General features: G+C 42.9%; 1 protein-coding gene across 1 annotated transcript in view; it reads right to left on the reverse strand.

Moving 5' to 3' along the window:
• NRG3 (neuregulin 3) overlaps window positions 1-15,339 on the reverse strand; it is a 328,974-nt gene extending 313,635 nt beyond the window's left edge. The window contains exon 1 of the mRNA XM_056494846.1: window positions 14,506-15,339. Within this exon, the coding sequence (XP_056350821.1) occupies window positions 14,506-15,199 (694 nt within the window). The 5' untranslated portion in view covers window positions 15,200-15,339. The remainder of the gene's footprint in view (window positions 1-14,505) is intronic.
• Between the last annotated feature and the right edge of the window lie 628 nt (window positions 15,340-15,967).

Raw genomic sequence — 15,967 nt, forward strand, 5'->3', positions numbered from 1 at the left:
ATTACTTTTTAAAGTTCATTGCAAATTCCAGGGCACTTGCCAAAAAATAAAATAAAATATAATCTGATAAAAAACCCAAAATTATAAAAAACAAATAATCAGAAACCGATGTGAAACTATGCCTCTAACTCTCACTAAGGTGGGCCATGATGCCCCAAATATTTCTCTCTCCAAAGACTTCCATAAGATTTTCTTAAAGTAGAAAAGATCCACAAGAATTAAGCAAGTTTTGAATACAATGAAGTTATTACCTACTTAATAGGAAACAAGTATCAAATTCATGTTTTGCAGTTGCTCAAATCATTTTTTTCATCCTAATCAGCATGTGGCAGAGAAATGAAAACTGAGGAGAGACACCTGGAACTTGTCAAGAAACAAACAAAACACAATGCCATCACTGAAGTTCCACAGTAACTTTAAAAAATATTCTGAATTCAGAGTTCTTATCTTATTATACACAATTTTAAAAGACAGGGATGCCCTTCATGATAATAATAATAAATTAAAAAAAAAAAAAAAGCATTTCAGATTAAATAATACTAAAAGGATATAAGAGTGATGTCAGCACAACCTTTTGGGGCAATTCTCTGCTCACTGAGACACAAAACAGCTTTTCAACAAGGTTCCAGAGTGGAGGGACACAGCCCACTCAGGTGATGAGGATGATGACAATAAAATGTTCATTCAACACAGACTGCAGAGGCAGCACTGACAAAACAACAGGCTCAACTGGCTAGGAAATCCTTATGTTTGGGAAATTGAAAAGATGCCCTGGAATATCCCACCATATGAGGAATTCTTTCTCTAGCCCATAGCAATTCTTCCTCTTTGGCAGTACCACCCATTCCAGGAGAATCCCTGGGAGAAGCAGCACAGGATCCTGTGCTGGAGAGCACAAGAGGAATTGTTCCCAGACTGCATCACCTGAGCATGGGCACAGCACATCATCATGGGGCAATTTCCTTCTCAGCTCTTCAATAATTCACTTGCTGGCAGGAGCCTCATAATAAATTAGGCCTAAGAGAAAGCACACTAAATATTCACAACACAAACAGTACCAACTTTTCCAATCTCCTCAGCTTCTAAATCTGTCTCTTTCATTTCCTCTCTGCTCCTACCTCCACTGCCCTGCTCTCTGGGTATTTCTGGAAGAGTTTAACTGGACAGCAGCAATGGAAGAATCAGCACAGAACACTGAAAACAGCATTCACAATTTCACTCATCAGCAAAACACAGTAGCACAGCATACATAAAAATGAAATTAGGAAAGACAGCCCCTGTTAGGTTTATTATGTACATACCTCCAAGTAATACATCACTTTGGAAGGGCTATTACATGTCCCTATTTAAAAGATTCTACAGAACCCATCAATGAAACTTCTATATGCTTATGAAGGCCTATGCTTAGAGAAGCTAAGATTTGAAAAGCAAATATAGCAGAATATTTTAGATTTCACACCTATTGCAAGCTGAAGCCCAACCCTACAGTTAATTTTAAAGATGTGCAGTATAAAATCCTTCTTCGATCACACCCTGATTTCATGCAAAAGCTCCAAATATACCATGTGTTGGTTTTTTTTTACAAAACTATCTAAAGATCTACAAATCACCCTTTCTGTGATGCCCTCCTCAGTAGTTATTCACACTAGTCACACAGTCAGCTGCTTGGCTCTATGAGAAGTCAGGCATTTGGTGAAGTTGCCCATCATTTACAGAAAAAGTACCTAGGACTTTGGAGAACTGCAAAATTATCTTTTTTTTTTTGCAAATCAAGACTGAGAGAACCACTGAGAGTCATGCAAAATATAAAACACAAAACCACTGACAAAACCCTTCTACACAAATACAGCCCACCATTCAGTAAAAGGGGCCAGGCATGACTGTTCAAGCCTGGCAGAGTTTCAGCATCACCCACATCAGGCCATGTGCAGGCTTCAGCAGGAAACTTCTGCAGGAAACCCCATGGCTGCCTGGGGACAGATATCCCACCCTGTGGGGTACACAGAGTATATTCTGGCCATAAAAAGGATGCCAACCTCACTGATAATATCACAGACCTATTCAGTTGTTACACCTCCTTCTTTCCAATCCGTTTCATTATCCTATTTGCAGCTGAAATATTCCCAGCTCTCCATTCCAAACTGCAGATTGTGCCACTTAATGGCAATTAAATGCCCTCAAGGCATTAAAAGGGCTATTATCAAAACATGTTTTACAAGCACCAGTGTAAATCATTTCACACAGGCTTTGAAATTCATAACAAGTGAGTCTTCAATGAGAACATGCATGTTGGGGTCATACATCTAGGTGTTAACACAAATATTTATCCTCTGTAATAACTAGTGGTACCAAACCTGTCTCTAAAATACTAAATAGATGAACACTTTAAGATGTTAAACAGTTTCTTGCCCACCACTAGTAAGTTTCTCTGCTACAGACATTGTTTTTAAACTCCAAACCTCACAGCAGGAAAAATAAGCAAATAAAACACTTAGCAAGCTTACCTATTTACACTTGAAACCCAAGCATGTCAGTAGTTCAAATCATGAAAAACATTTCAACTAATTTAAAAAACAACAAACAATTCAAACCTTGTTGACACTGGAATCTTACTATTGGAGATAAAGAGATACAGTAAAAAAAAAAAAAAAATTGCCAATTTTTCTCCAAGTGTGTTGGTTGATTTATTACAATACATCTCCCATAAAACTTTTCTCATTCTCCATCTGAGATCCCCTCCAATAAATCCATTTTTACTGATAAGATTTTTTTTTTCTTTTTTTAGAGAATGGCATAGTTACACTTCATAAAAGTCACCTATGAGCAAATGCAGAACAACAGACTAGGCTAAGCAAGTCACTCCTTTGTAACTGTTTATTTTAAATGTTAGCTAGAGCCCACTTATTCTCACTTATCTCATTGGGTTTGGATTTGGATTAGGATCCCACCTACTCAGAGAGCATTTTGACTCTATCTATAGAAGACTACACCATACTGAAAGTGTTTCTTCCTTTTGATGTGAGATATGGCAACAATAACACTTTGGCTCTAAAATATAACAAGACAGTAATATAAGACATAGTAGTTACTAAAATCCCCAGTGACAAGTGATTATAAAGTTAAGGTTAAAAGATTTAAATGGGGCTGTCATAATGGCAGGCTTTGGCCTAATGAGTGTCCCAAATTCAAACCTGATTCCACTCACTGCAGGACAAAAATAAAGAATTACTAACTAGAGTAAGTGGCTTGTTGGGGTGTCTCACAGACAGCCCTGTCATCTGGGGACAGATCTTGGCTATATTTGGAGATATATTTTTAAATCACCCAAAAAAATAGATGCTTCTGTCCCTTCCTCTTTAGTATTTAAGTCCAATAGATTTCACTGTCAGAGAATTACTGGAAATTATCAGACACTCAAGCAACAGAACAGCCAAGGACATCAGGTACTTTCTGAAATTTAAGACAAGACTCATGAAGTATACTTCCTTCTTATTTTTTGAATATTCATTAATACACACCTCACTTCTCATCAGTACCTCTTCACCATGTCTTTATTTCATAAATAAGAAAACCTGAGCTCAAGGAAAAGGAAGGGACCACTCCTGGTCTCCTAACTTCCAGTAACCAGCAGTCTCAGACCTTTTACTGTCATGGAGGTATTACCAAATTTTGGGATGGAGAGCAGACCAAGCAGCAAGCTGAACTAGTGAGAAAGAAGTCATTCTACAGCTGACCATTAAAGCAGCTCTGCACTGCTAAAGCCAGGTTTTTTTCTGGTGATGTTGAGATTTATTCACACCTGAGCTCTGTCTCCAGAGCAGGATCTCCACCCACGCACCATGAGATTGCTTCTCTGTACCCAGTGGGGAAAGTCACTGCCTTAGGTAAAGCAGAAATCATTACAGAGTAATGAACACAAAGGTGAAATGCTGCTGGATCTCTGCTATTACCTTTGGGGTTTGCTGCAGGTTTTTTTTTTTTTTACATCAGCTTTCTTTTCATAACAACTACCAAAACTGCATATCAAGTATATTTAATTTAATATCATCCTGATTTCCTTTATTTATGTTTTGATTATCCCAATCTCTACTTACACAGAGCTGAACTTCAGAAGAAATTTGTTATGTTTGGACTCTAAATTCCTGTCAATGAAGAGTTCTCATGTAAAACATTCAACCCAGTGCCTATCTGTGATCAATCTTGCTTCTTGCTGTGATTCTTACAGAACTGCTGACCAGTGTACAGCTCACACTGGGTACTCACTTATACATGAGTATTCTATTCCACAACACAAAAATATAGGAAATTTGTTGTTAAGTAGTATTTGTTAGAGAAAAAAGCTCAAGAATCTATTCAATCTATAGATTACATTCATAAACAAGATTAAAAATTAGAAAAAAAAATTAAGAGAGTGTAACAATTTTAAGGGGTGATTGAAAAATAATCTCTATTTAAATAATTCAAATGTAATGTGTCTAATTAAGGAGATATAATCTTACAGTATCTTCTTGAAAGCATTTTTTAAAAAAATAAGCTCCCTAATAAACCCACACTGCTTTTAAGCAGCCAAAATCCTCAGAGTGTGCAAATAAAACATCTCACAAGAGTTATTAATCTTTTGATCACCTGACATACCTCATCCTCACTGCAGGACTCTACCCACCATCATCTCTTTAATAAGGAATTTTATCACTGTGCCTGTCCAATATACTTTATTTTCTACAGGTACTTCACTGACCAGTCAAGTGTTCAGTGAAAATCAGGGCTAAATGTATTTTAATTATTGTAAAATTTAAATAAATATGTGTTCATGGTTCCAAATTATGCACTGTAAACAAACCAGGAATGAGGAGCTCAGTAGCTCCTCAATCTGTGTTCAGTTCATATTTATAGATCCACCTTGCAGCTGGCTACAAATCCCCTACATCTGCCAAGGTGACAGAGGACAGCTTTCCAAATATATGCAAACACAAGGTGGAATAAAGCCTTGTGGTGTACCCAAATACTGAAATCCAGTAGTGCCACCTATAAAATAATAATTACAGTATCAAACTCTTCTCCTCCTTAAACACATCACACACTAGCATTTCAGCTTCACATATTCAGATTAAATCCAGACATCCACGAACTAAAACCTGAAAGAATTCCCTACTGCAGGCAGATACTTCTAAAACCAATTTGAAATATTAAGTTACCATTCATGCTTTTCATTTATGACTAAGTAGGGCTCTGTAAAGGATGTGCTCCAGATATGAGAAGGTATCAGAAGCAGTTCTTTCCCTCTGTGTGCCTGTAGGGAACAAGGCAGGGGAGCTCATGCTGACAGAGACAAGGTGGAGGTTGTGTCTTGTGGACACTGCTGAAGGCTCATGGAAAAATCCAACTCAGATTTTTCCCAGGCTGGGGATTTTTCTCAGAGACAAACAAGAGAAGATGGAATGAATATTCACCCCCTAGCAAAAATAGCACTCAGAACATCCTGCATGAATGAATGCTGCATTTTCTCTGATGGTTTTATGATGATGGGCATCAAGGTCCTCACACCTCAGAGGGTGATCTCCTACCAGAGGGAGCAGGAAGAGCCCATGTCCACTGCAAAAACCTGCTGCAAAAGCACAGCCTCAGAGCAGACTGCATCATTTTACTGTCATTGCCTTGAGATAATCAGTGAATTTAAAAGTATCATAATATATTATAATATATATAATATATTATATATATTATATATATAATATATATTATAATATATATAATATATATAATATATTATAATATTATATATATAATATATAAGTATTATAAACTCAGAAACAGCATCAATTACTTTCACCTGCTAAGACAGTATAATTTATAAACTGCCCTGATTTCCAACCTGTATTTTTCTGACTAACATTTTTTTTTAAGGATGAAAACTAATTAAAACCAACTTTATTACACTGAGATACAGCTTATAAATAAGCAGCTGACCCTGTGAAATATGTGGTATGCTCTATTATAATAAGTAATAAAATAAAGACAGAAATTTGACAAGCAAAAGAAACACAATCTGCTTAAGGAAAAAAGTCATTGCTGTATGTATTTATGCATTACATTTAAACTTTTTGGCTATTACAAAAATAATACAAAAAACCTTGAGGGGATTGAACTTTTACCACTATGACCACTATGTATCTGGGCCAGAATTCAGGCTAAAGACTAATGTGGTTTAGCTACTTATGAAATAATGATAAAAGTACCTCTACCCTTCTAAATCAGGAGCACTGACATTCATCAGAATAATCTCCTCAGTTAAGTTCCTGAACCCACTGCCCACTGAACACTAGCAGAGCAAAGCCTGGCAGGAAAATCACCAAACCAGCTCATCATGCAGCTTATCTCTGGGTTTCTAGCAAAACCCCTGCTTCTCTTTTGTGAATTCACTCACAGATTAAACAACAAAATTAATTTTCTCTCCACACAACACTACTCTTAAAAAAAAAAAAAAATCCTAACAAAGCAACCCCTTTGGAAGACAATTACTGGATTGTTTTTAGCAAGTATTATACAATCAATTCCTAGTCAAAGCTACTCTTAGTGCTACTGTAATGATAACCCACTCACCAGTTGTATTGTAATTCACCAGGGGAGATGAAACAAAGATTCCCCATATATTTATTTTTTTTTTTTTAGCATTCCATGGTATCACTCAGCCACTGAGAAGGGAAGTTAGCTACAGCACTGGAAATGCCATTTTCCCATGCACTGAGCAGGATGTAAGGAACCACTGGCCTTCCACAAGGCAGCACAGTGTTCCAGGCTAGCAACACTTTTCAGTGCAACTTTCCTGGTTTTGTTAAAAACTTGATTACATTCAGAGGCAGCACAGCAAATTCAGGCTGAACACTTTGAACCTTCCTTGTCAACCACTTGTCACTGCAGTAAAAGTAGACCACCAGCACCCTTCCAGGAGAATGACACACCTTACCTCAATCCCTGCCTTACAATGCTGACATCAGTGAGAATACTCAGCTCTGGAAAAGAGGCTATTTGCTATTAATACTAATTTAATGTTTGCTATTGCACAGTGCTATAGCCCCTCTATCTGGTAACAGCCAGCAATCAAGGCTCAGCTCTTGCTGAACTAGAATCCTGAACTTTTACAGGAATGATGCTGTGAAAAGAACACTGCAAAGTTTATTTCATAATTTTGGTTTCAGAAAATAACTAGATCTTAAAATACATCCTGCCACCTCTAACGTTTTAGGAAGCATTTTCTATCTACAAGCTTTATTAAAAAGTCAATTTTGGCATATATCTAACTGAGAACATAATACAGAGAGAAACTACAAAACCAGAGATTCTCAAGACTAATTCTCAAGAATAATGAAAAACACAAATCTGGAAAAGAAATAGTTTAAAAGTGATGTGTATAAAGATTCATGACTCACAGGTGCTGTCACAGTCTACAGCTATGCACCTTCAGTCCTCCAGAACACAAGGATTTTACTGCAGAACTAATTTCAGGCAAAGGGTAAACAGGATAATGGTATATTTTTCAAGGCATTGCTAAGAATACACACACACCAAAAAAAAAATGCTCTAATGGAGCCTCAGTTCTAATAAGCACATTTAAGTAATTTTGGCAGCTTTTAAAAAGCTGATGCACATTTACTTACACAGGCATGTTTTGTAAGCACTGCAATCTAAGACAGACTAACACATTATCACACAGATGTTCACATAAATTGGCCCTGATTCTGCAGACCCACAATTCTAAAAAACAGAAAATGCATCACCAGCACACCCTAAACTGGGCCTATCATGTTTGCAAAACTTGGCCATACAGCAATCTCATTATAAAAAATGAAAGACTATAAACTACTTCATTCAGCACCACATCTACATGGAATACTATCAGGATATTTTTTCCTCAATGCTTTACTATAAGAGTTACAAAATGCCTCTGTGAAAGGTCTGAATTTTCATACAAGCTAAAATACTAATAAATTGTTCTACAAAGAGCACCTACCACGTTGCACTACTAATGTGCATCTTTCCCATAGAGGAAAATACAAGTGACAGGCAGGGATGTGACACAACTGTAGGGCCCTCAGAACTGCCAAAAGATTAACTCAAACTTTAAAAGAAAAATAAAAGCCATAAAACCAAAAACCAGCAAACAAAAAGATGTTAAATTAAAAAGAGACTGTGCAGGTTTCTGGGTTGATTTACAGCAGCCAAAGCACAATTCAGGTATTCCAAACCACTATTTCACTTTATCCTTTTACCCAGTTATGTTTTTATTGGACAGCCAGCCTTTTCCATTCTGCCTGAGCTTTCCCCAAATGTTTAACTCCAGCAAAAATAAAAAAATAAAATCACTCTGAGGAAAAAACGTAAATCAATTTGGACTTAAAAACCGGTTGCTCAACATGGAATGAAGTGAATTATCTTTGAAGCTGAATAGTTTATCTCCTACAGTCAGCAGTCAACACATCCACATCAAAAAAAAAAAAAAAAAAAAAAAAAAAAAAAAAAAATCAGGAGGAATGTGTTGTAAAAAAGACCTGAAAGTCATAGAATCCTCCAATTTAATTCTACATAAGAAACACAGCTTTAGGAATACAAAAACCAGTCTTAGAGGATGGAAGATGGAATTCTGGAAGAATTATTTTACCTGTATTTTTTAAACCTTACTAGACTAATACTGAGTATATAGGAAAACAGAAACAAGTATTTAAACAGTTAGCAATAAGCATTTAGTTAACATATTTTTCTCCGCTACCTCCAAAATTCACCAGGAAGAGTTGATCCAATTAGGCATTTCTTCCATGAAAAGGACATGGAAATTTATAAGTGCAGTTGCTATTTTAATTTTCCTGGTGGCTGCTTTATTCAATTTTTTCCTCTTGAAGGCATTCTACCAAGGAACCCCCGAAACCAGAGTGACAGAAAGGACAAACCCATCCAAAAAGCATTGCCCACTTGTGTGCAGTTCCCTCCTCTGTGCTGCTCGGAAGGCACCTGAAGCTTCACCTCTGTCTTGTCCAGGTGGGAAATGCCCTCTCCCCACCCTCAGGGAGCTCCTTGCCCCCAGTGAAGATGCACTTCACTCAGTGGGGTGGCCTGACATTAGACAAGAGGGGGAAGGTAAAAGCAGGAAGGTTTATGGGCTGTCCACCTTGGAAATGCAGTTGAGCCATGAGAAAACACAGCCCCGGTTTGGATCTGAAGCACAGCTGTCTCATTAAATGATGCTTGCAGCCCTCACCATACTGAGCCAAGAACTGAGTCCCTTGGAGGAACATAACACAAAGTATTTCATTGTTTCTCCTGCCTTTTTTTACTCTTATAATGCAAAATAATAATAAAAAAGTACTTGTCCTTAATGGTAACAGTGACTACAAACCCTTCCACAGAGCAGAACCTGAAAGAGATTCCCAAATTAAAACAGATGCACTTCAGTCTGGCATTCAGTCCAACTAGCTCCAGTGAAACCTGTGGGTTTCTTTTCTGAACCACTCTGACAAGCACCAGAAGCAAAGCAGCCAAGGACTGCTCCTGGGGTTACTACAGGCTTTGAGATCCTGATCCTCCTCAAAAACTGCACAAATCCATGCTTGTATTTTGTGCACACGCACACATATGCACAGTATTGCAAAGTTGTTCTAACACAAAGAAATCACCAGGCTCAGAGATAAATAAGCCTCTGTTTTAAACAAATTTATTTATATATGCTTGTGACCAAGTCATCCCACATGATTTTACTAGGTACTTTTCCTTGTGCGGTTTGTTTCCAAAACAATCACAGGAGAAATCAACAAAACCAAACACTGGTAGTTTCAGGTACTTCCTGAAAACCATATGGGCTGAAATGAAAAAAAAAATTAAAACCATATGAAATTGACAGTCAAGGCCAAATCCAAAGCAATCCGTGTGTTTACTGGGCTTTGCATTCAAAGCAATGAGTCATATGATAAATGCACTGTGCAACACTAGACACAATACTGTAGAGACAGGTCTTTTGCTTTAATTTTTAATTTCCATTTTCTGTGGGCTTAGATAAACCATCAACATTACTTTAGCATAATCTTTTGCAATGAATCAATACTCTAATTTAATATTGGTATTCTGTTGTCAACATATATCACATAATGTCCTTGTATAAATTAAAAAAAAAAAAAAAAAGCCACATAAAATGCAAGGCTTTGCTTTCACCAGTGATCACAGGTTAAATCATGAATTTCCTTCAGGGTTAAAAATCAGCATGGAATACTTTCAGCCACATCCCTCCCACCCATCATGCCAGTGCAAGCTCTTCTAGGTCATAAGATTCCAACAATCACTTTAATGAAGGGAAGAGAGAAGAAATATATCTGAATAGAATCAATGTACATATGTGAGTGGGTCTTATATGAATATTCCACTTCTTTATGAATTCAGTGATATCTGGTCTAGTTCCTAACTATAAAGAAGATTAAAAATGGAAGATGGAATTAAGTCCTATGTCCTCCAAATTAATTGAAACAGATGAAGCAAGTTATAGCTGTAAAATATGAAAAATAAAATAAACTGTAAAAACTTTTACTTCAGTGACGTGGCTGCACATCTGTCTGTTATATTTACCTTGATGGTAGTTAGCCTTCCTAAGATGGGAAGGAAACAAATCCAATCACATCTGTGGTACTGACCAAAGGTATGTGAATAGAAAATAAGTGAGAACGAAGAAGAAGCAAATGCTCTCAAAACTCCCAGTTGTTTGCCTCAGTATTTTTTTTTCTGATTCAAGAGCTTTTGAAGCATTTTGGATTGGCAGCTAGCTGGCATGCTAATCTCAGCTGATGCCAGAGGCACGTGCTCCACGGCCACGCGTGCTCCCTGGTCTGTGACAGCTCACGCCGCCGTGCGAAGCGCTCCCATCCATGTCATCTGCTGGCAGAACGCTCCAGAGCTCTGGGAAGAGCAGGTCTGCTTTTACTACAGCTTGGCACCTCCCACAGCACCCTCCAGTTGGTGAAAACCCCGCAGTTCCATCTAAGTGTCATCCTTAATGTGAAGGAGATATTTGAGTCAGCGCAGAATAAAACAAACAGCTTTTACCAAAATGTCAGTGCTGGTAGCAGTGCATCTGCCAGATGCTTGTTACTTGAACCCATGCTGTGCACAACAATCAGTCACAGATATGACGAGGATAAACGACTGGACCAGAAAATCTTTAGCAGGAAATCAAAGTATACCCAGACTCACAAAAAAGAGGCTGCAATTGGACTTCACGAGATATATTGATTAAGTGTTCTGTAACATCTCTTTTCTTGGTTGCTGTGCATTAGTTGAGCCCCACCTGCCTCACCTCAGTTCTCTGCATTAGCCTTTGGTCATCTGAACACAAGAGAAACCACAGTGCTATCTCACAGCTGAATTCACACAGGAATTCTTTTAAGGACAGTATCTCAATTCGAGGATAATAACATTACTGAAGAACCCAGAATACCATGAAAAATGCATATTGGAAAAATCAGGGCATGACTCTTCAGAAATGAAACCAATGGCTTGATAAAAATAAAATCTCACTAGCATGTTCCAGTCTGTTGGTTAATTTTTTTGATCTACAGGCTGGACTATCCTTCTAAATCAGTGATTGACTTTTATACTGAGCACTGGACAAAGAGGCTTAGGCTGAAAAGGCATAGTCCATATGTGATCATGGAAAACACACCCAGGCACAAGATACAGAGAGAGATCTGATGAGTAAGTGGCTTTTGCTTAGTCAGAACCTGAAGGATCTTCATCAAGAACTTTCAAAACAGCTAACAGATAGCTTGACTTTGAGTGAAACACAACCAAGAATTATTGTCATTATGCACACCCACAAAAAAGAGAGATTTCACAACATCTCCTCAGATGAACACACACACAGAGAAAAGGCTCTACCAACACTTATTCAGGTGGGCAATCATCTGGCTTTCTGGAGAAATAACTCCTGATTTGCCTCCCTTTTTCCTAAGTCCTGTTTTGAGCCCATTTTAACATGTTAGAACAATTTAAAAAAACTACAACACAAACCAGTATAAATAAAGAATAGCTGCTTCTTTTCTCAAAAGCTGTGAAATGCTAACTAACCTATGACTCCCACCTTGCCAACCCAGAGGATGACACAAGGGCATGCACTATTTTGAAGGCTGGGGCATGAGATTCATCGTGTCAGATTTGTATTCACAAGGTACAACAGGATCCATGACTTTCATTTCAATAGCAGCTGGAACAACGGGCACAGAAGGAACATGCAGCTCAACCTGGGAAATTAGGATGAATTTGTTTTTGAAATAATTCCCTTTCTTGCTGAGAGCTGTGAGTGGCAGATGCAGATACTTGCTTTGGGGTCACAGCATGTCAGCAGTTCACAGCACAAAGGCTGCGCTTCCCCTTTCTCCCCCCTCAGTGGATATTGCAGCCTCAAAGAATTTTACATGTATCCGTAGAGATGCTTATATGTATCAGGACAGTACAGCTGTAGGCTTTAAAAAAATGTTCATATGCCCTACAAATTCAAATCCTTTTTTATGTAATCTATTTAATCTTCCATTAATGATAATCTCTGCTATCAATGTGCCCAAACAGGGTCAATTTCTGCTGGATTTGCACTTCTTGCATTTCCATCCTATAACTGAGCTGCATTTAACGAAGGGAAACACCCCACTGCAAAAGGTATTAGCAGCCTCCCCAAAACAAAAAAATAGTTAGGAAGCTCTGCAACTGCCAGGAACATTTCGAGATTGTGGTTTTTTCTTCTTCCTTTGTGTGTCTTGCATGGAGGAGAGTCCTGCCAGCTGAACATTATTTATTAATCAGAATATTCCTGCCTTCTGTACCTTGTAAGGAGACAGCCTAGAGGGGCGGAAATTGCTGTGGATTTCTCTTACATACGAGACAGAAAGGGAAGAAAGGAAGAGATTGCAAGGGAGCATTTTAGACCCTTACAGATCCCACCTGGCAAGCCCAGGCAGATACACACACACACAGATCACAGCGGTTTTCAGAACCATGTAGCATATCTGGTTCACACTAGGATTGAAAATAGACGTATGAAAATCTGAAAATCTGGCTTCATTTGCTGTTTTGTTTTTAAGAGCTGCCCTATACAGCTCCCTACAGCTGAGTGAAGCAGCTTGCGTTGAGCTCCACAAAAGATGTTCCTTCTGGTAACTTCCAAACTACCTTAGGTTGTACCTACAGAACGTGCAGGCTTGGACACACCTGTAAGGGCTGCTTCTCCCTCAATTACTGTGGCAGACACAGGCAAAACAAGTTACTGCCTCGTCAGCTCTTCTGATTTAGTGATAGCTTCATTCGTTCCCAGCCATCCGCCACCTGCACACCCACCCACCCACACATCCACATCCAGCTAGCTGTCCTCCCAGTTTTGTCAATTCACAGGATCAGCCTGCCCTGCCTATCCTCTCTGACCCAGTGCTAATCAACAAACAGATTTAACAGACAAAATAAAGTTCATAGCGCTTTCCAACAAAATCCTCCAGCAGAACAGCCCTACATTAGCACACAAAAGGGGAGCCCGGGGCTGTAAAAGGGATCCAGTTGAACTGAGGTTCTCAGCAGTAGCAACCAAGAGTTAATGGAGGACACCCGGCTTTTCACTTCCTCTACTGCATCCAAGAAAGCGCAGAAGAACACTGTAGCACAGCGTAATTGAGCATTTCACTGAATAGCATCGCACAGAAGTTCCTTTGGCAAGGACTGCGTTTGTCCTAAGTAACCTTTATGAGAAGCTGGAAGTTGATGCACCTAGACCAAATGAATGTTCAGCTTTAGCCCGAATCCTTAGCTTTGCGCTTGGGAGGGTGGGAAGAACCAGCCACCAAGCATCAATCGGAGAACTAGCCCCCTCCTCTGCTTAAAAAAAAAATAGTCAGATACGGCAACTCGGTGCTGTGGCTGCACACGGGAGCCGGCAAAGCGCTGGGATGGGTCAGCGCATCCGCGGGGTGCCCGGGCTGCTTCCCGGCGGAGCTGGCACGGCTCCTTCAGCAGCCGGGCACTGGGACACAGAGAGCATCCCTGCGGAGCCCGCCCCGCTTTCCAGGGAGACGGGTGTGCGGGAAACCAAACTCCATCACCAGCACATGCACAATCAGCCCGCACCTGCTGCGGACCACTCTCTCCACACTGCCCCTTCTGGGGGGGTCACCGCCGCTCCCTCTCGCTCAGACACCTCCCAGCCTCTCCTAAGTACCTTTCGCAGACCAGCCTGGAAGGGGAAAGGGGGGTCTGCAGCCTTCCTAAAACCACAACGAAAAGCAGTCTCCCCAAATGGCTGCTCCTGCTTCAACATCCATCACGCAAGCAGGGAACTCGCCGGGGGTAAAAGGGGGGCGCGAGCAGGGAAGGCAGAAAGCAGCGCAAACTTGGGAGCTCTCCGGCCCCCCGCACGGGAGCGACACCCGCGACCCCGCCGGGCGCGGCCGGGCGAGGCGCGCTCCGGGCGGCCCGAGGGCGCGGGGCGACACTTACGGGTTTTGGGGGTCGTGCTGGCCTCCGGCGTGGTGGTGGTGGACTCCTGGAAGGGCGACAAGGTCCAGGACGGCGCCGAGTCGTGGACGTAGATCTTGTAGGAGGAGGTAGCGTGTGCCGCAGTGGGCCAGGCGGGCAGCGGCGGGGTGCTGGGGGCGGCGGGCGGCGGCCGGGCGGCGCGGCCGGGGCCGGGGGGGCGGCTGGCGGGCGGCGCCGTGTGCGGCACGGCGGGGTGCCGGGCGGCCGTGGGCCGCGGGCCGCCCCGCGCGGGGCCGCGGGTGCCGGGCGGCCGCGGGGGAGCCCGGCTCATGGTGGTGAGGCGGGGGCTGACGCGGCTGGGCGGCCGCGGCGTGGCGGCGGCGGTGGTCTCCGCGCCGCGGGGGGGGGCGGTGGGCTTGGAGAGGAAGAAGGGGTCCTGCCCCACGCCCTTGGCGTCCATCAGCTCGGTGGGGACGTACTCCTTGACGGAGCCCACCACGATCCACTTGAGCAGCATGAGGCTGAGCCCCAGACCGATGAAGCCGATGAAGAGGGGTACCACGCACAGCCACGTCTGCTGCCGGTTCCAGACGATGCAGTCGCTGCAGCGCAGCTCCCGCGGCGGCCCCCCGGCCCCATCCCCGCCCGGGCCCCCCGCCGCAGCCGCCGCCTCCGCCGCCCCGGGCGCCGCGGCGCCGGCAGCCCCCTCGCTCATCCTAGGGGCTGCTGTCCGCAGCGCCGCCGCGGCCCCGGGGCATCAGCGGCATGCGGCGGAGAGCGGAGCGGCGCGGAGCCGAGCGGCGGGAGCGCCCCGCTCAGTCACGCCGCCGGCACGGCATGGCACGGCATGCCCCGCGCCGCCCCGCGCAGCCTCCGCGGCCGCGGGCTCAGCGGGACGGCCGCGCCATCCGCCGGGCGCCCGGCTCTGGCGCTGCTCGCTGCGGGCTCGTCGCTCTTCTTCTTGTCCCTCCGCTACAAGGTTTTTCTTTTCTTTTCCCTTTTTTTCTTTTTTTTCTTTTTTTTTTTTTTTTTTTTTTTTTTTTTTATTCCGGGTAATAAGTCGCAGGGATCAGCCTCCTCGGTTCATTTATTTTTTATCCCAAGCTTGCGGCTCCGGCGACGGGCAGGTACATTCCTTCACATTCGCGCACCTTCTCTCGCCTCTCCTCTCCCCTCGGGGCTCGGGGGGGATCCTTTCTCTCCGTCTTTCCTTCCTTCCTGCCCTCCCCCGCCCGCTCGGTGCTATGCCCGGCCGCGGCGCAGCAGCATCCCTCGGCGGCTCCGCGGGGAGGCGGCGGCGCGGCGCACCCGCCACTCCGCGGCCCCGCGGCCAACCCGCGCCCGGCGCCGGGCCGGGGAGGCCGATCCGCGGGCGGGGCCCGGGCCAGGAGGCACGGCTCGGCTCGGCTCGGCTCGGCTCGGCTCGGCTCGGCTCGGCTCGGCTGCGCGCAGCTCCTCCGCGCCCGCGCTAAGTCCGGCCCGG

This window comes from Oenanthe melanoleuca, chromosome 6 (genome assembly GCF_029582105.1).
Source record: "Oenanthe melanoleuca isolate GR-GAL-2019-014 chromosome 6, OMel1.0, whole genome shotgun sequence".
Lineage (NCBI taxonomy): Eukaryota > Metazoa > Chordata > Aves > Passeriformes > Muscicapidae > Oenanthe > Oenanthe melanoleuca.